The 20,765-nt window shown below is 34.9% G+C and overlaps 1 protein-coding gene across 2 annotated transcripts in view; it reads left to right on the forward strand.

Annotated features, from left to right (window-relative positions):
• AHR (aryl hydrocarbon receptor) overlaps positions 1 to 20,030 on the forward strand; it is a 60,747-nt gene extending 40,717 nt beyond the window's left edge. For both annotated transcript variants that reach the window (XM_052693431.1, XM_052693432.1), the window contains 8 exons: positions 968 to 1,057; positions 3,225 to 3,348; positions 7,422 to 7,552; positions 8,439 to 8,641; positions 10,284 to 10,393; positions 11,260 to 11,401; positions 12,206 to 13,466; positions 17,168 to 20,030. In XM_052693431.1, the coding sequence (XP_052549391.1) occupies positions 968 to 1,057; positions 3,225 to 3,348; positions 7,422 to 7,552; positions 8,439 to 8,641; positions 10,284 to 10,393; positions 11,260 to 11,401; positions 12,206 to 13,466; positions 17,168 to 17,323 (2,217 nt within the window). In that variant the 3' untranslated portion in view covers positions 17,324 to 20,030. The remainder of the gene's footprint in view (positions 1 to 967; positions 1,058 to 3,224; positions 3,349 to 7,421; positions 7,553 to 8,438; positions 8,642 to 10,283; positions 10,394 to 11,259; positions 11,402 to 12,205; positions 13,467 to 17,167) is intronic.
• The last annotated feature ends 735 nt before the right edge of the window (positions 20,031 to 20,765 follow it).

A 20,765-nucleotide genomic window follows, 5' to 3' on the forward strand; every position in this document is an offset into this window, starting at 1 on the left:
AAGAAAAATATACTATTATGTTGTTACAGTAACAAATAGAATATCTTTCACTTAGTTTACATTTTCTAATAGTTACAATAATTTTGCATAATGAAGAGTTTTTAAATATTTTTTTGGTATGCCGGCCAAATTCAACTTTGAATACAGCTGAGGAAATTAAGTGGCACAACATACTTAATTCAGTCTCTCGAGACGGCCTTTTGTTAAATCTTGACTGAAATCCATAGAAGTAAATCAGCACCTTTCAGATGAGCTGCCAAGTCACAAATGTTCTGTTTGCTATCACAACAATTGCCATGAACCATATTGATTTGGAGTTCAGATAAATGTCCTTTGCGTGACTTTGAACAAGGAGCCACTGAGTCTGCTTCTACATGGAGGGGGAAATCTCTTCGAAAACATTGTTTGCTTGCAACAGTCAGCTTGTGCAGAGGTCTTCTATTTTAAGTAAGCTATAAAATGTTTGTTGAGCTATACAGGGACTCTTGATCGCTTGATTTCCTGTCCACTTAGGCCTGTCTGTGCTATGAATAGAAGAGATTTTGGGAATCAGTTTGTGATGTTTCTCCCTTTTGTACTGCAGGCTTTTGAATGTCCTGAAGACTTGAACTGTGCAAGCATTGTGAACTAGGGTTGTTACTAGATAAGCCTATAGCTCTTCATGCTGCTGCCCCTCAGCTCCAACAATCAGGAGTAAACAAGTCATCAACAAGTTTTTGCTTCTCCCCTGACTCATTTCCTGGAATTTTCCAGAACGTTTTTCTTCCTTAGATGCGGTTTTCTTTATTGCGTCATGTGTGCTTTAGAGAGAGGTGATGACAAATCCTTCTGTTTATGCTGTAAGATAATGGTGTGTTCTTGCATTCTTCACAATTTATTGTGACACTAGGCTATAGGTAAAGTTAAAGCCACAATTATTATCTGAAAAGTTGTCTCTGAAGCTGACATTGATGCATTTCTTTCCCAGGCATTGAATGGCTTTGTATTAGTTGTGACAGCAGACGCTCTGGTTTTTTACGTCTCATCTACCATCCAAGACTACCTGGGTTTCCAGCAAGTAAGATTTTGTTTGTTTGTTTCTTTTTTCTTTTTTTTTGTTGCAGAAATTTTTGTTAGTTTCTGAGTGCACCAGTGTTTAGGGTCTGATTGTGTGATAAAATTCACAGTCAGATATTCTGAGCTGATTACTTTGAAACTGTGTTACTTTTCTATCAGCTCATGTAGCCAAAATCGAATCTCAAGCCAAGCACAACAGGAATACCATTTCCAAAGCTGAGTTAGGCAAGATAGGAAATTTTCACACTTAATTAGTCTTTACTGGAACAACTGTTTGAAATTTATACTGTGGTGTTACCCAGTTTATGATGCTGAATGAGACATAATTCAGTGGGAAGGTAATTATTTTAATGGGAACCTTTCATATAAAAATTAAGTCCATATGCTCTGAGGCTTTCTTAAGTATCTATTCAACGATTTTAGTAATTGTAGGTTTTTTAGTTCACTTTTTTTCTCCATTCCTTCCCACTCATTTATTAATTTAAAACAAGCATTTGTTAATTATAATTTATCATGAATATCATGTATGGCCTTGCAAAACATGTACCAAAATAGTAAAGGCCAAGATCCAGAGATCACATGTTCTGTGCATAATGCACCTCCTGGGATTAGTTTATGTTAAGCTGTGCTGGTTCTTATCTCTGCGTGGGAGTTAGGTAGATCAATGAACAGATTGATCCAAAGATGGTCCAGTGATGCCGGCTTTGGCAATCCCCGCCCTTTTCTTCTTCCTGCATACAGAATTCCTGTTAGGCAGTAGCCCTTTTCTGGATGATATCGGAGACTGCACTTGAATTACTGAGTATTGCATAAATGACAACAATTAAATCTAGCTCAATATTAAGTACACTGGTACATAAACTGAATAATTTTCTGCTGTGACAGATTTTTTTAAAAATGTGCTGCATTACAAATGACCTTCTTGTTCAACCACGAGTTACATCTCTGCAAAACACATATGTGTTTACTGCGCTTCTGTGGTCAAATATTTCCACATAGTTATCAGTTTATATTTATTTTCACATCTGTTGAGTACTGGACAATGATAAATATAATTGATGCCTAAAAATAGAGAAAAACTCTACTTGGTCTACAAGTTTAGCTAACTGATAAGGGTTTGTGGAATGTTTGCATAAAAGAAAACATTCCAAGCAAAACATTATTATTACTTAAGTTACAGATTGTTTCAGTGTTGGAAAATGAAGAAAAATACTTGGGAAAAAAAAGATTTTGTATAAGGTTTGTATAGTAGTGCCAATAAGTCATATACATGATTTAGGAGTCTTGAAGGTTTAGAAATTTGCATTTCTGGCAATCTTTTCTGGAAAATATTGATTCTTCTTTGAAATTTATCAGGGCAAAATTTGACTTCTACTTCTGCCAACTCAACTTAATTTTCATAGATCTATGTTTTATTTTAAATTATTTTATGATTATATAATGGCTGGATTTTTGATTTATGTAGAAAACAAGCAGTTTAATTCCTCTCAATTGACTTATATTTCTATTGAATACTGTAGGTGGAATTTTTCCCATTATGGTTGTCTTTTCTCCTTTAATTGCTTTCGACAGTTGATCCTGGATGTTGTAACTTTGTCATTTAGATCATACTCCTAACCACACAAATGGTGGTGATACAGGAACTTAACAAGTACAGATTTTAATGCATTCTTAAGGACTGATAAGACTTTGAACTAGTGTTCAAAATCTGCTTGACTTAGTTTTGAGAGTTTATGGTCTTCAGTGACTTTTGTATTCCTGGAGCACCTAGAATGGGCCATGTCAAAGAATCAGCTGGCAAGTATTTTATTTACCAGTATGTTGGAGGAAATGATTTAAACAAAACACAAGCACAACAGTGCGAGGCTTCTTAGATAAAAACAGATTTAAAAAAAAGGAATAGAAACCGTTTGTTTTTTTGTTGTTGTAAGGTAATATTTTTATTATTATTTTACATATTTGCAGTCGTGGGCATGACTGATTACTTCTCTCTGCTGCCAAAAAGCATTTCATGAAGTTTTCCTATTTGCATGCAAATGTACATTTTTATTCCTGAGCAAAGATTATTCCATTATGCCAGTAGCAATGATGACAACACACAACTTCCATCATATTGTCAGTGAAGTCTTATATTCTTTATTTCCTTCCTTCTTCCTTTTTGTATGTAGTCTGATATTATACACCAGAGTGTATTTGAATTGATTCACACTGAAGACAGACCCGAGTTTCAACGTCAGCTACACTGGGCACTAAATCCTGCCCAGTCTGCAGATTCTGGACCTAGTGTGCAAGGTGAGAAACAGCTAACTTTCATGTTTGCTTATCAGATTAATTTTCTAAAAGATCCTTTTGTATGACCAAAGGAAGGAATAGAGACTTTTAAATTTACTTGAATTTTATGGATGTTTCAGCCAACAATATAAAAATGCTCTTTTTGCGTTTTAAATAAGCACTGCTATTTATAGCACAGCACCACAAACATACCAATTTTGTTCTACAGTGAAATACTTTAATTTGGAGCAAGAATGACTGAATGTCTCATTTGATTTACTTATTGTGGAAAATAGCAAAGCAGTTAATCGTACAAGTTTGTGTTGCAACCAACGAGAATAGGGAATTTCTTTTGGTGGTATAATAAATGCAGAAAGTTGTGGGGTTTTATTCTCTTTGTTCATGCTCAGTTATACCTCATACCTAATCACTGTATGAATGGAAACGTGATTTCTCTGCAATAACGTTCTCCCTTTCAAGTCTGCTATTCCTGATAACAGATTATGACACCAAATGTATTAGCTTAAGATGGCCAGCAGACAATAGGGTATGACAGCTTCTTAAAGCACTTCAGGCTGGTAGATATTTTCCATGACTAATACTAGTTAAAGTGTTATGGTGTTATAGACTATGCTACATGTGCTACTGTGTAAATCACTGCTTCTCTTGGGAAAGAAAGATGATATAAATGAGCCTTTACAACCAAGAATTATGCATATTAGTTTTAGATTGCCATACATTATCATGACTGATCCTTACCTGACGTGCAGTATTGGGAAACTATTGAGGAAAAATATGTTGCATGCAGATCAAAACAGAGATGTTTTTACAGGTATTTACGTGCCATGTGATAAGTGTTAGTCTTCCTAACTATGATGACAAAACTGTTGAAACAATTGTAATACTTCGTTTTGCACAATAGTTGTTTGAATATATGTTACTATTTAATTATAGGCTCTTTTAATCCAGAAAAAAAGTTGTTGTTTTAATAAATTAATCATTCTTAAAGCAATTTGAAAGCCTTAACAATTACCCATTTACTGTTTTATAGTTGAGAAAGGCCATGATTTGACAGAGAAATCTCAAAAAAAAAAACAACCAAAAAACAGCTGATGTTATTTGTATGGCACACAGCTAAGATATTTCAGTTTCTCATTTATTGAACAGCACATTATTAGTGGATCAATCTACACAAAATCCAATGGAAAACATTCTACGCAATTAATTAATATTGTAATTTAGTGTAGAAAACAACTGCCACTCAGAAGTTATGTTTTTATGTGGTGGATTTCTGTTTACCTCAGTGTGAAAATGTGGTGTTTGAATACTGTGATACCAGCCTGACTTAGCATCAGATTTTACTGAGCAATGGAAGTATTGCAAATGCTGAGCAGGATTACAAACAATAGTATGTTTTGTACCTTGTGTTACTAGCTTACTAAAAGCTGCTGAATTATTTTCATGCCTCAAATAGTGTAAAGTGTTTCGATGGTGAGGATTTCTAAACTGAATTTATATTCATAACATAGGATAAAAGCTATGATCATAAGGAACCACCCATTTTTGTTATTTTTAATCTGCTTCCTTTTAAATGCATCCAGCAAACATTATGTAGATATTTATAGATATGTTATAATTGGGCTCAGGCTTAATCACGGATTCCAGTCTCAGTCTGGGAACTAATTATGCTCCAGTTAGCTTAGCCTGGTTGCTTCTCAGTGCTCTGGTATGCTGCTAGACCACGGGTTTCCTCAGCTGTTCCTGGGCCTCCTAGACATACTTCCCAACCCTGGCTCAGAGAAGTTTGCAAGATTCTGATTTTTCAGTCCCAAATATCTGCTTTAAGGCATTAACTTTCTCAAACGGACTGTAGTCTTTCTGTCACACTAGTTGACACCTTTCTCAGTTGTGGCTGGTCTCACGGCAGTAAGATTCTGGCAACAGCAAAGGGACACAAATACTAAGAATACTTGGACGAAAATATGTTTTAAGGACTTACTTCATGCTGATACTTGTGAAATATCAGTGCTGATAAATGCAGTGCATTAACTATTTAGAGAAAACCTTAATTGATGTGTTTGCAGAGATTTTCAGGGGTGTCAGAGTTGATATCTTTGAAAAATGAGCTGAAATTTCCAAACTGTTTCTTGCCCCTTTCTTCACTATCCTTGCTTGTTTCTTTGGAGGGCATCTGACTTGTTTCAGCACCTCTTGGAGAAACAATGCCTCAGATACAAAAGTGTTGAAAATTCTCACCTGCGGTGAAGCAGTTCAAAAAGAAAAAAAATGAAACATAAAAAGATCTGCAGCAGTAGAACGTAAGGAAGTAAGTTTGCTTTTACCTGCTGAGAGCTGTCCATGTGACAGGAATTTTTAGTTTTTTTTTTCTAGTATCAAAGTTAGGTAGCAACCATCTTGAATCTGAATGTCCTTATCTGTAGGGATCAGCTCAGCTCATAATAATGGCCTTGGCTAACGTACAGTTCTGCTGATGGCTGTAATTCCACGGTTTCCCCTCTCATATGCTTTACCAAATAAGACTTTTTTTTCCTCCATGACTGGAGGTCTGTTCATCAAAAATTGAGCTTGCACAGTTGTTCTTTTAAGAAAAAAAATGGAGTCTCCTAATGCTGTTGTCTGGTGAGCAGGGTGACTCAGCGTTCCTGTTAGATTTATACAGCCTGTAGTTTGCAAGGTCTCTTGCTCGAGCACATCAACGATGTCGTATGTCTCCAATTCAGTCCCTTGAGTTAACAAGAGATTAAACTGAACGGGCAGTTAGTCTGGATCTGTCACTGCACCAAACACGTAGCCTGTCTGTAAGTTTTTCCAGCTGTCCAAAAGACGGAATTGTGTTTCAGAAAACATAGTCTGGTGGGTGAGCAAGTGGCATACAATCTCTGAATCCATTGCAAAGTCTAGAAGGTTAATTCAGGATCTTTCTGCAGTAGTGCTATTTGTACATGCATGGTAAACAGTTCTCTCAGAGTATCTGGACTAATTTAAAAATTATGGAGATACAGCACTCTTAAAGCAATGCTTTACACTGTTTGTTTTTCTTAATTTGTATATGTTTATGAATTACTCAGGAATGAGCTTTTTTAAGCTTTTTTAATTTTAATATGTATTGTAAACAAGATTGCTTTGCTAAATCTGCTTTGAGTAGACTTGCTCTGATGTCTCTATGTGGCCCCATACAGAACATATGTATTCTATCAGCAGTTTATTGATCTACCTTATGTTTTTACTTTATATTCCAAATGTTTAAGTCTGTTTCCTAAATGCCACTTGGCAGCACATGCTTATCCCAAAGTGGCAGAAGATAATCGGGTTGTTAATCCTAGTGGTTAGTCATGTGACTGTCATTTGTTTTATTTTTTTTTATTATTATTACCATTTTTAAGCAGAAGCATTCCAGTTTCTGGAGCTTTGGAGCAGTAACTATGACATTTTGTTGATCAGCATTGTCTTGAAGAAGTATTTTCACTGTTTAGTTATGAAATACTACTAATTTTTATTTTATTTTATTTTATTTTTTGGCATCTAATACAAAAGGTGCTCAGATTGGTTTATTGTAGTGATCCTCTAAAGTTGCCTCTTCGTTTATTGCTCCCAACAGCTTTCAGCCGAGCATCTGGAGAGCAATGGCTTCACAGCTTGATACCATTTACTGAGCATTTGAATGATCAGTTCTTAAGAGTTTCTGTTACTGAATGTCTACTTCACTGTGGAAGATCTGTCATTATAGCAATGGTTCTATATTCTCTAGCAGATCTGCTCTCTGCAACTGATTCAGAATCTAAAATAATGTGGTTTTTTTGTTTGTTTGCTGAGGTGTTTTTTGGTTGTTTTCAATTTTAAATTGTTTGCAGTTTTAAAATACCGTAACCTTTAAATTGTAATCCAGTTAGAAGAAGTGATACTTAACCTAGTGCTGTAATTGATATAAATTCTGAGAATGTTTCCAGTTTACATTGTTCTTGCTCAGGTCATGACCTACGGCTTTGTTTATGAGGCAGAAGATGATTTGTTATAGATAGCCTTCACTAGGTGTTCTTCTAAAAATAATCATTATAAATAATCCTTTCCTGTAGGAGATAATGGCTTTTCACAGCCAGCAAACTATTATAACCCAGACCAACTTCCTCCAGAGAATTCTTCCTTTATGGAAAGGAATTTCATCTGCAGATTACGATGTCTCCTGGATAACTCATCTGGGTTTCTGGTGAGTTTGCAGTTATGTAAAAACTTCCACACGTGCTTAAATCTACGCTGTGCTTACGATATGTACTGCAGTTTCATTACTGATACTGCTGATGTGTGAGGGTTTTACCCAGTGTACTTCAGTTAGTGACACTAAATGACAAAGACTTTATTTCTAGGTTCCCATTTAACATGTTGCAATTACGGGCAAATTCTCTAATTTCTCGTGGCTTAGTTTTCTACATGAAGTATGAGTAATTTTTTGTGGAACACTGCATAGTTTGTGAATTACAAACATGTAAGATTATTTTAAAGAGTATTTTAAGAATTATTTCAGTTGAGTGTCTTGAAATGAAGGAAATTATAGAGTTACAGTAATCAACAGAACTATATTTTTCCTTTACTGCAATTGCTCTTTTTTCTGTATGTGCTTTATTTTTCAATACTGTGGATTTTAAAAGAAATATGAGTTTATAATCTAAGTGACTTTATACAAATAGAACTGCTTATAAAAGATTTTTGCAGTTGTACGTAATTGCATATACTGTGCTAATGACTGAAATAAATGAAAAGTTATATTAATTGCAAATATATGTAATACTGTGTTCATTAGAAATTTTAAAATCTCAAAGGGCATTTGCTTTTCTATGTATTTATTTCACAAAGCATCCTTCCCACTAGTTCTTTTTTTTAGTAAGTATAATAATTCATATATCTTTAAGTTGTATGTTAAGAAGAATAACAAGAGTACTCAGTACTTACTATCTAACTTTTGTGTATGCCATTCTATAAATCTTGAACTTGGTGGGTCTAAAAACACCCCACCACTATACATTTTACTTAGTAACAGAAATATCTGCATCTTACGTATCTCCAACCTGTAACAATTACTTTTTCATAATCCTAAGGCTATGAATTTTCAAGGACGATTAAAGTTTCTCCATGGACAAAACAAGAAAGGGAAGGATGGTGCTGCATTGTCTCCACAGCTGGCTCTGTTTGCGGTAGCAACTCCCCTACAACCACCTTCTATCCTTGAGATACGAACCAAAAACTTCATCTTCAGAACAAAACACAAACTGGATTTCACACCTATTGGCTGTGATGCAAAGTAAGTAAATTATTCTGCACAGCATTCTCCCATTGGCTGTTGAGTTTCAAGTATGGCTTTAAAATGCAAAGCTAGTTAGTGTTTCAGTCAGTACTGAGTTAGAATTTGTTACAGTTTTTCTTTTCAGCCCTGATAGTACATAGAGAAGTAAAGTTTACTTGGTGTGCTTTCTGGAAAAACATGTTGATTTCTTACTCTCAATCTTTTAAAAAATAAAATAAGACAAACACCAGTCTCATTTAGTCTGCAGTAACATATAATATACTACTAAATTGGAGAAGAAGGAAAATTTTGTTTCATCTGGTTGAAGCCTGGTTTTAGAAATGATAGAATAAGTGTTTCTTTTTGGCTCTATGTTGCGCACTTCAGATAGATGTGAAATGCAGTTGAAATGTTATTCACTACAAATTAAGTTAACTTTTTGTACTATGACTGCCTGGTTCCAAGCACTTCTTTTTTTCCTTTTTGAAAACTGGGAAAGCTTTTGCATTGCTGGATCAACACAAGGCAACTATGTATCAGCATAGCACTAAGCCCGCTAAGATGATTCCTTATGTAAAAGAAATATGTGTCCTTCTTCCCTTCCTCCTATTTTTGGCTGATAATACTGAGTTTTCAGACTCATTTCTGGTGGGATATTTCCTGTGATCATACTTAGGGAATAACTTAGAATTGAATTGTTCAATATTATTTGTGCTGATAAACCAAAATATTTTTCTTGAGTTCTCTGAGGTGCTATAAATGAAAGTTAATAATAAAGTTTTAACTCAAGCTTTTAATTTTCTCTCTTTTTATTTTCATTATACATTGCTAGAAGCTTTCAATTTTTGTCATGTTTTACAGTGCAGTTATTGTTCCTGTTTCCTATTTTTTTCCCATTCTTTTCTACCTTTGGATCACCACACATCCCATTTCCTACTCTTTATTACTACTTTTTTTCTATATCTTTCTATGCATCTCATTGCACACTCACAACTTCTTTAAAGTTCTCCATCTCCCTGATGTGCACTGAAGTATTGCATTTTATTCATGGCCAACCCTGACAGCTGTTGCCTGTGCTTCTGTGATGTATCTCTTGGAAAGCTTAAATACAAATCCCAAGGCCCTGAACCATTCAGTAACAAAAGGGTGTAGTTCAGAGATGCACTTTATTTTTTAATAATTTTGAAAAATTGCAAATAATAAACTCTACAGTTTTGCATAACTAAAGTTAGGCCCCTACTTAATACTACATGCAAGAAGTAAAAATAGGTAAATGCTGTGAGATGAGGCCTAGTAAAAAGTGTATTTTATTGAAACAAATGGGAGCTGGTTCTTGTAAAAGTATATGGTGAGTGGTGTAGTCATTTGTTCAAAAGTTTGGAATTTAGGAGTGTAGCTGAACTGTAATATGCATCTTTATTTAATGATCTAACAATTTTGCAAACCTGTTTCAAGTCACTGAAGCCAACTGGTAAAAGTTTAATGATTTGTTAACTGCATTTTTTATTAGAGCACTCATGTTTCTGCATACAACCGATATTGCTGCAAAATGTAGGTAACATTTACGTCTAAAATGTTCTAGCCATAATTATCTTGCCTGGCGTTTGTTCAGTGAAATGGTTCATCAGCAATGTTGCAATCTTTTGCTCTTACCTTTCAGAGGAAAGATTGTCTTGGGATACACTGAAGCAGAGCTGTGTATGAGAGGAACAGGATACCAGTTCATTCATGCAGCTGATATGCTTTATTGCGCTGAAAATCATGTCCGAAGTAAGCTCCATTCTTCAAGAAAGACTATGAAAAATCAAGTCATGTATTCACAGTAAAAGCATCAAAGTACTCTTAAACTTCTGTCATCATTAACAAAAAACATACTATTCATTTTACATGATCTTTTGCTCTTTGTAAGAGTTTATACTCAATGAAAATATATATTTAATATCCCTATTTAGAGCCTTTTTGGTTCTAAATTTCAGTTTCTGTCACATCTTGCTCTTTTCCTTCTCTGCTCAATCTGATTTCTGCTATTCAGCAGGTTCCTTTGGGCTTAGTGAATATTTCTGAGATTACTTTTTTATTAGGAAATAACATATTTTCTTTTGATAAATTTTTATGACTAATTTCTGAATTAGCATGCTAGTGTCTTATAAATTTCTGTTATTGAATCTGGTGGCATAATTTGTTTTAGATAAAAATGTGACAAGAGTACTGTGTTTAATAAGTAACTATTTGGTGGACTTCTTTATTTTGTTGTTAGTTGTAATATAATTGTCTTTGGAAGGCATAAAAATGTCTTTGTGAGATTTTGTTGCTTTTTTTTTCCTGGAAAGCTGTTTTGTTTCTTTAGTCCCCCTGTATTCAGGATGTTGTTGCCTGTATGTTGTGGATATCTAACAATTACTTGTAATTTTGGCTATTATTGCTTTTATTTTACTGATAATTTAAAATAGACATTTTAAAAAGTGATTGATTGTCATATTGCACTAAGAATACATTATTAGTGCTTTACAGAAATGTGTGACTGAGGATGTGAGATTGTACATTGCTCTGCAGAATGGGATAACTTTCATGACAAGCAAGATTTTCCTATTTTACTTCACTTGACAGTAAACAGTATGTTTACTCTTTAACTCTAGTGATGAAGACAGGTGAGAGTGGAATGACTGTCTTCAGGCTTCTAACCAAAGAAAATCGGTGGGCCTGGGTACAGGCAAATGCACGCCTTGTCTATAAAAATGGAAGACCAGATTACATCATTGCCACACAAAGACCTCTTACGTGAGTCATCATTGTATAAAGCACTGTGCTTGAGAAACTGAACATTTTTCATTGATCTTGTTTACGTTCAGAAAGTTGTTCTTCACTTTTAAATAAGTGTCCTTCAAATCTGGAACTTAAAAAAAAAAAAAAAATAATAATCTTATTTCCTAACAAATGTTGGAAAGGATTTTGGTATTTCTTGTATGGCATAGTTCTTATTTATGTATGAGATCTTTGACATTTTTATTTCATGTAAATAATAAGAGTAGTACAAGTACCAAGTTTTTTTATCTAAGGTATACTTAATTCAGAATTCTCGTTAGTAAAGATCAAAAATCCCAGTAGTGGTTATGTGGAGGAAACAGCAAAAAATATATATTAAGGTCTTTTGGTGCTTAATTGAATTCGATATAATAAAGAATTTAGGATTACAGGTAAAATAATTTTTCTAGAGGAGTTTGTAAAATGATGAAAATTAATGCTTCACCGAAGTATTCATTTACTTGCTTTATCAAGAAAACCACAAGAAATGGTAAAAGGCCACTTACATTCATTTCAGCTACTAATACATAGAAAATGGTGTATGCTATCTAGATTTAATTACAAATGTAACACATAAAGGTCATATTACAGTCATAAGCTCCTTATTTCATAATCTCCCTCTTGGCTCATTGAGTCAAGTTGAGCTGGAATAGCTAGGAATTTGAAAAATGTCTTCCAATAGAATAATTCATTTTTTTATATAAATTCCAGGGGACAAAAAGATTACTGTATAACTCTTGAGTGCTGCAGTATTATGCTATATACATGATTTATTTTCAGAGATGAAGAAGGAGCAGAACATCTACGGAAGCGTAACATGAAATTGCCCTTCATGTTTGCCACTGGTGAGGCTGTGTTATATGAGCTGTCTTTCCCCATGTCCAGCTTATCAGATGCCTCTCAGCCAAGGAGTAAAACTACCACAGGAAAAGGAGGCAAAACTACATTACACAGGGATTCTGTGGATCCAAATTCCCTTCTAGGTGCCATGTTAAGGCAAGATGAGTCTGTGTATCTCTGTCCTCCAGCATCACACAAACTTTCCTTTGAGCGGAACTTCTTTGCAGACAGCAGGGATGAACTGAGTGGTGTTGTTAGCAGTGACTGGACAGATAGCCTCCTACCTGCTGGAAGTCACAATATTCTCAAGAGGGAATTAATGGAGTGTTCCCAGGACAGCAGTGTGCCGCTTCCTGAAGACAGTGCAGCGCTCTTTCAAGATAACAAAACAAATGATTTGTATAGCATCATGAAAAATCTGGGTATTGACTTTGAAGATCTAAAGTGTATTCAGCAGGATGAGGAGTTTTTTAAAACCGAATTATCTGGTATGGATGATATTGGGGACATTGACATCACTGATGAAATCCTGACTTATGTGCAGGATTCCTTAAATAAGTCTGACTTCTTATATTTGGGCTGTAACCAGCAGCAGCCCCTGGTCGAGAATGCTGGTTGCTTGGTACAGCAAGAATTAGATCAGCATCAAATTCGTCAGCATCAGAAAGAGCTCATGGAGCAACAGCAACAACAACATCAGCTCTGTCAGAAAATGAAACATATGCAAGTCAATGGGATGTTCACAAATTGGAGCCCTGGCACCAGCATGCCTCTTTGCTCACAGCAGCAGCCCCAGCAATACACATTCCCTGACATGCAAGCCACTGCTGCTGAGTTTTCTTACAAATCAGAAGTAAACACTTCACCCTACGCATGCAGGCAAGAATTTGTTCCTTACAAGCAACCCACAGCAATGATGCCACAGCTTTCTAACTTTTCCCAAATGGATTTCCCTGTAGCAGGACTTGACAGATCAGCCTATTCTGCTTCTTCCAACTTGGAGGATTTTCTTGGTTGTTTGCAGCAGGCCCCTGAAAATCTTGACTGTGGGATAAACTCTGAATCGGTTATGCTAACCCCACAAACGTGTTATGCAGGTGCTGTTTCTATGTACCAGTGCACACAAGAAGCACAGCCAAACAACATGGATCAAATGCAATATGATCCCATGATGGCAAATCAGCAAACATTGTTAAACAAGGTATGGTAAACAGCACTGTCACTTTGCTTGTGTTTTGAATCACATTTTTAGTTGTTTTCAGTGGCTGCGGGGATGCAGTTTGTCATAATTGAGTTGCTGAGTTTGCAGCTGGTGGGTTATCAGTGAGTGAATGTCCTTGCTTTGATTATTTTCATGAGACTGAACTGAGTTGCATTTGATAAAGGTTTTGTATATATGTATCTGCATCCTGGTAGGTCTCTTTGGCACTAGTGAATTGGTATGTCGTACCTACCAGTAATTTTCCCAAAGGGAGCAAAGGAGAAGCAGGTTGGTCAAAAATTTGGAATTTGTGTACGCTTTTAGGGGAACAAGATGATATCAGCAATACTGTCTGACAGATTTATCTTCATGGAATGTATTGTAAGGGTCTGGAAAAGTATCTAGATATTGTTGTAGTGCGGATGTAAGGAAAAGCCAGCTTTCTCAAGCTACTATTTAAATCTGCTGAAAGCTAAATTGACTTTTGTTTTGCATTTTTACATTATTCTACAGAAAGTGGAAATAAAAGCAGAAGAAAAGAGGAGTCTTGCTCTAGCACAAAGTACAGTTTTAGGTGTAGTTTCTCATGGATAAAATTAATTTTAAAATTAAAAGAAGAAAACACAGTTCCTGATTTTTGCATAGCCATTGCTGAGGTCTTTTAATTTATAACCTTTATTTCTGTTAATGGTGCTTGAGTACAGGGATACACTTCTTTTTTTTTTTTTACTCCAATGAGTTTATGTGGTAAAGTAGTGATCCTCCTGTAAATGCTTCTGCGTGTGTATAAGCATTTACCAAATTAAAATATTAATTGTTAAATAACTACACAAACCATTGGTGAGGAATGCAAGTAGAACATACACAGTTCTTGGTATGCATAATACAACTACAAAACATACAGTTCTTAAAACTGTTTAATTTATGGAAAAAATCTAATTACCAAATTACGTAAGTTTAGCTAAAACAGTTCAGAAAATGTCCAAGGGCTGAAATATCATGCGAGTACTTTGACAAGCTGCAGGCACAGGGCTTGCACAGCACTTGAGTGTTTTTTGCAGAGCTGTGGCCAGTGTTATTAATCCAAGATAGTGCTTGATAACAGAGATGCAAAGCATTTCCAGGATCATCCAAGTTCACCCCTGTAACAGGGCTAAAAAATTGTTGTTTTTTTTTTTTCCTAAAAGCTATGCTGATATAACTCAAAGGTTTTGATGAGCCAGTACCTAAATAATTCCAAGTCTGACTAATGACTAAGACAGTAAATATGACTATGACAGTAAATACACTAAATGAGTTCCTACTACTTTTTATTTGCTGGAACAGTGTACTGCCATAATAACATTTCTTTTAACTTGATTGTCATAAAAGCATGAACAAAGGCTACTTTTGTGGAAATTTAGCCTTTGTCAGAGTGTTCAATTTCCACTCATTTTGCCATGATGTATGCATGCTTTATGGATCTGGATAGCATTGCATAAGCGGATGCCTAATGAAGAATTGATGCTACTCTTCTGCATGTCAGCTCTTGTTTACCTCTGAAGAGAATTGCTGAATGTTTGTCCACATAGCTTAAAAGAGTGGCACACTTTTTGATGAGATGAAAAAAATTATTCCCCTTACACTGTTTACATAAGAGTGATTGTAGCTAGCTGACAGCTATCTCCAAGTCTTAGTAGGTCCACAACTTACTTATGGGTGGAGAAACTGCCTGTCCTAAAACAAATAGCATGGTCTTCTGCAACCCATACTGCTTCATACTGGTCAAATAAAACCGAACCAAAACAAAAAAAACCAACAACAACAACAATCCAAAATGAAAAACCATCAGAAAAATCCAAACCCCCCAGAACAACAAAAGAAAAACAAAACAAAACAAAAACCTACAACCTTTTGTATCCTTTTGTATCAGACTGTACTTAGTTTTGACCTTTATTCTCATCTGCCAATTAACATTTTTATTGTCTGAGTGCAAAGTAAGATTCTGAAATTGTTGATAAATGTTTAAATACAAAGAAAGTTTGTTTTCATGTTACCTGGAAGTGTCCTTGGTGCAGGAAAAGACAACCCAGTATTTACATATGTTTGAATTCCAGAGGTATCAGAGGAGATAGTGGAACTTTAAAATAAGCACATTCATAGGAAGTAGTAAGTTAGAAGTATAGCTGCTGCACTTGAAGTTGTAGTGTTGTAAAGCATCATCTGTACCAAAGCAAATAAAGCGCTTTTATTTATTGTTAGTAGGGAGAATGTATCACAACATATGATAATAAGTAAATTAGGTTTGACTTTGCTGGCTACTGGTAACTGCAGTAAAGCTGTGAGTAAGTGGATAGCAGGTGTCACTTCGGAGTGGGGGACTCCTGATGTCACCTGGAGGCTGGACAGTGGGTAGACTTCAGCTCTGCCAGTGCAGATTGCTGTCCTTTCCTCAGCCTCCCAATGGTTTCTACACAAAAAAAAAACCAGTGGGATTAAAAAGAGTCTGTTGTGATCGTCTGCCTTCTCCTTCTGCCTAACTTGTGATTAACCTGTGGTACCCACAGAAACTCTTTGAACTCATGCATTTGCATTAGGAAAATAGCCAGCGTAGTCTCCATCACCAAAAATGTTTCAGTGGGCAGAAAGGCATTGGATAAACTGATGGCTTGTTTAAGGTCAGTTCCTTTACTAAAAAGGAGGAAACATGCTGACTACTTGATTCTGTGCAGAGAACTTTGTTAGAAATTTTAGTTTAATGAATGCACTTCTCATATTAACACTGAAGTAATCTACTGCTTCCACAAGTTATTCTAACTTACGTTATTCTATCTTTATGAGCATGGCATATTTGATTTAAAGCATAATTCACGCAGCTGTAGTCTGGTCATTAAGAATTTAGAAGAACAACTGCATGTTTTACCAAATTTCCATGTTTGCCCAGCAGGAACAAAAGAAGTTTCCACAAAACCAGCATGTTTTGATAGTGAATGAGTGAATGTATAACGTATGTTTTAAAGACAAACCTTGAGTGAATGAATGAATACTTCCAACGTAGGCTACTCCCAAAGAGAAAATAGAAATGTTTAAATATTTCTGTGAATTTTCTTTGCGTGATCGAATGGAGTATTTTGTAGAAAAAAAATATTTTTTCATAGCATGACAGGAAGCATTACATCATATGGTTAAAATAATCCTATGAACAATTATGTCAAGACTGATGAAACCCATTCACTGCTATTATTTGGTGTTGTCAATATGAAGACCATTTGTTAGAAAGCCCATCCTATGATAGCTTAGCCTGTGGGTTGAATGCAGTACATTTCAGCAAACAAATAGGAGTGAATACGCATTCCTGTAAGAGCTGTAAATCTATATCCCACTGCAGACATGAAGCAATGTAAATAGGTTGCTTTTAAATGTAACAGCTGGATTTGGAATTTAGAAATACTCAGATTTTGCTTTCTACAAATGGAAACTATATTATGCTTTAGAAAATGATGATGTTTCTTTCCTTCACCTGAAGCAAGACTCTCACTAACTTCAGCAAGGGTAGGCTTCACTGGTGATTAAGCCCGTACTTTAACACAAAGTTTTAAAGCTATTGATTGTATTTTAAGATGGGCTTATCCAATCTGTTCATTCAGTCAGATTCTAAAAGATAAATGCATCAGTTTTCCATACTAACCATTCATATTATCTTCTTTTTTTTTTCCCACCAGTTCCAAAATGGTTTCAATGGAGGAAATGTAAATGAAGCATATCCCTCTCAGTTAGATGTGATAAGTAATTCACAAACTGCCACACATCTTCAACCTGTTCATCATCCAACAGAGCCCAGATCCTTCCCAGATTTGGCATCTAGTGGATTTATGTAATTCAGATCTAGAGCTCCATCTGTGATTTTGTCTGGGTATCAGGCTGCTCTGAGGAAAAGCTTGATAAGTCTGTCTTTCAACGTTGGACTTCAACAGCTAAATTAGATTTTGAAAAACTGAGGTTGATTGCACTATGTACTGATGGATATGTAATCCAAGACCCTAACTTTTTAGGGTGGCAGGTGGATTTAAAACTCTTGACTTAAAAATATGCACGTGCTGTTTTCCATCAGACTGACTGTGTCATTGTGATATGGATTACGTATGTACTAAAGACTATGTCATGCTATACAACATAAGATAAGGCAAATGGTTTTGTTATTTAGAAAAATAATTGGGCACTTTACAAATAGCACCATTGGCACAAGGAAGATAATTTCACACTTGGATTATTTCCAGACTTCATGAAAAAAAAAAAATATTAAAAAATTAAAAAGCTCTGAAATGAGAATCAAAAGCACTTAATTTAATGCATACTAAGCTCTTTAATCACTTATTTTATATGTAAATCCTTTTGTTTTAAGTCTCCATTTCTAGCACTTTAATAGAAGGCTTAATACAAGGATACGATATGCAAAGTCAGGTTTTCTATGAAACAGATCCCTTGCATTCCTCCTTTTCTCGTCAACCTTAAGTGCCTCACAGTTTAGCTACCTTGTTTCTGACAGGAGCTTATCTTAGCAAAACTCACTATAGATGTCGTCCACGTTCTGTGAACTTTTATCTAACATCTACAGTACTACTGGCTGTATCCTTTTCTCCCCCCCAAGGACAATTTATTTAGAGTATGACTTAATTCTTTATCTATGAATTTGTTACACTATAATCAGGAGTTATTAGTGTTCTGAATTTAGTTCATCAAAAGAATTTTGGTTTATTCTGTACTGCTTTTCTGCTTTCTTCAGGTAATACAGGGTATGTTAAAAAAGCAGATTTTGCCGATGGGGAAGAGCAGTTCCTCAGGATTAGTTTTAGATTATTAATGTTGAAAAACATGTGCCTTATCTTGTGTTAAAACACTCATAATGTTCTTTAGAAATAATGCAAGGCTGCTCTATGCAAATACTTTCATTAAAATGGTTATTGAAAAGATTTGCATTTTAAATAAGGGGGAAAGGAGTCTCAATAATGAGTGGTATTGACACTTTGACCGCAGGTTTCAATGTTCATAGTGGGGAAGGGGTCAATTTGGGTTAAAATTTTATTCCTAGCAACTTGCACTGCAATGGACCGAGAGGCTATTCCTTTAATGTATGTTGGATCCACTTCAAGAGCTTTGTGCAAAATACAAAAATGGGAAAGGAAACAAAGAGTCATTAGAGAAATTCTACTTCTAATTGGTTTGATTTTCAAGAGGTTAAAAAAAAGAAAAATAACAACAACAACAACAACAACAAAAACCACCGACAAAGCATCATTCTGGTTTTTGTTCTTTTTTTTCCTGAGAGGATTTTTAGAATCATAGACACCAATGTTTGGTGGGAAATAATAGGCTACATGAAAGTACAGAAGTGTGTATATGTTCAAAATATTTCATACTCTTGCGTGTTGTGTAGTTCATATATGATAAAATATCTTTGTAAAATATCTTAAACCAGTTAATTTTAAATGTTACATCATTCCATCTTAATATTTTATTACGTTTGTTATATATAATATAAAGTGGCAATGTAGCCAGTTTAAAGCAGGCAAAAGTAAACAGGCTCCCTTCAGATGGATGTTAACATTGTTTAATACAAAGACAATCACTTTTGAATTGGAATGCTTTCTCAGATGAAACATGCTTTATTATTGGGAGAGCATATCTTTCATTTTGGGATATTATATCCTAAGCCAGACTTAATTTGGTTACAGCTTCTCAGATGACTGACTTCAGGTCTTTTAAGTGAAATTATTATATATGAAAGGGACATTAAAAAATAAATTATTATTCAGGAAAAGACCATAAGGAGATTGCGAGTTCTAATACAAGATTGCTTTTTAAGAACAAACATCAATGTTTCAGACTTCATTTTCAGCACGAGATATCGCTAGCAAATTTGATTAACATCATTTGAATTACTTGGTCGCCCTGTCATTTTTTATGTAAGATCTTGCTTTAAACCGATATCTATCTAAAATGTCTTCCATATCTAGTTAGTGTATGATGTTTTAATTTGAACTTGAAAATTAGAAGAAAATGCTGTAAAACAAGAAGGTTTAAAGGGATATGTTTTACATCTTACAAACCAGTGTAAATCCTCTTTATTACATTAGTTTAACCAAATACATGTTGTCCTATCACCAAGTGCCAAGGATGCAGCACTACAATTGTGCTGCCCTACTTACTGTAAACAAATTAGTTGTTTGTATGAATATCAGCTGATTTTGTGCATTATCTTACATGTACTACATTGTCTGCATTAGTGCACTCTTGATCTGCACCAAACTGTACCTACAGTGCACAGATGTTTCTAAATTGGATCTCTTAGTCCTTCAGGTCTGTTATAAGTAAGATATAACTCAGTGTTAGACAGTATTACTATCCATTTTTGTGCAAGTTTTCCTAGCTCGTTTTTCTTTCCAGGTCTTCTCTTTCATCTGCTATGCCTGCACATACCATGCAGTACATCTTTTGCATTAAGGTATGGTTTTGTAGCGCTGTTGCTGATCTTCAATAAAGTTTGTAAGGCATAATATATGGTAATAAAATAATCACTTGAATGTAGCGGAAATGTATGTTCTTTTACTGCAAAATGTTTGATTTCAGCAGTATACGAAAAGATATATTATGATGCAGTTACTAATGTTTTTGGAAACTTGTCATCTAATAGTTTATGAACCTATTGTTATTTATGTCACTGTGGACTTTGCACTTCTGAATATTAGATGCAAATACAATGTACATAATTTAGAGTAATGAACAAGTGTGTATTTGCCCATGGAATTAGTATTTTCCTTTTAAACTTGCATGAAAATGACTTTATTAATAAACATTGTAAAAAGTAAGCCACAATTAGCAGTTGAAAGGCTTCTATATTCGTTGCTTAGTGAACAGTAAGTTTACAGTTCCGGCAGGGTTAGATCTCTACGTCAATGTTGCAAAAAATAAGGTAAGCATTTTCTGTTTTGAGCTCAGTTTGTAGCCTATTCATTGTTTATTTAGTAAGTTCTGATTTTTAACAATTCACTTGATTTCTAATTACTGATATTACTCTTTAAGGTACGGTATGTTGACTTTGTGTGATAATCTTTTAAAATCAATTACAATTCTAAAGCAGATGTTTCACTGTAATTCTCTCTACAGTTACCAGACTTAAAACTTTGACTTAATGGACAAGACATTAAGTGGTTACAAATATGCTATTATCTTATAAAGTATTAAGACACACGTCTTATTGAATAACTCTGCACAGAAGTCATCTTGTTTACTCCTCTTGCACAACACACAAAAAAAACCCAA

This window comes from Tympanuchus pallidicinctus, unplaced genomic scaffold (genome assembly GCF_026119805.1).
Source record: "Tympanuchus pallidicinctus isolate F22 unplaced genomic scaffold, pur_lepc_1.0 scaffold3, whole genome shotgun sequence".
Lineage (NCBI taxonomy): Eukaryota > Metazoa > Chordata > Aves > Galliformes > Phasianidae > Tympanuchus > Tympanuchus pallidicinctus.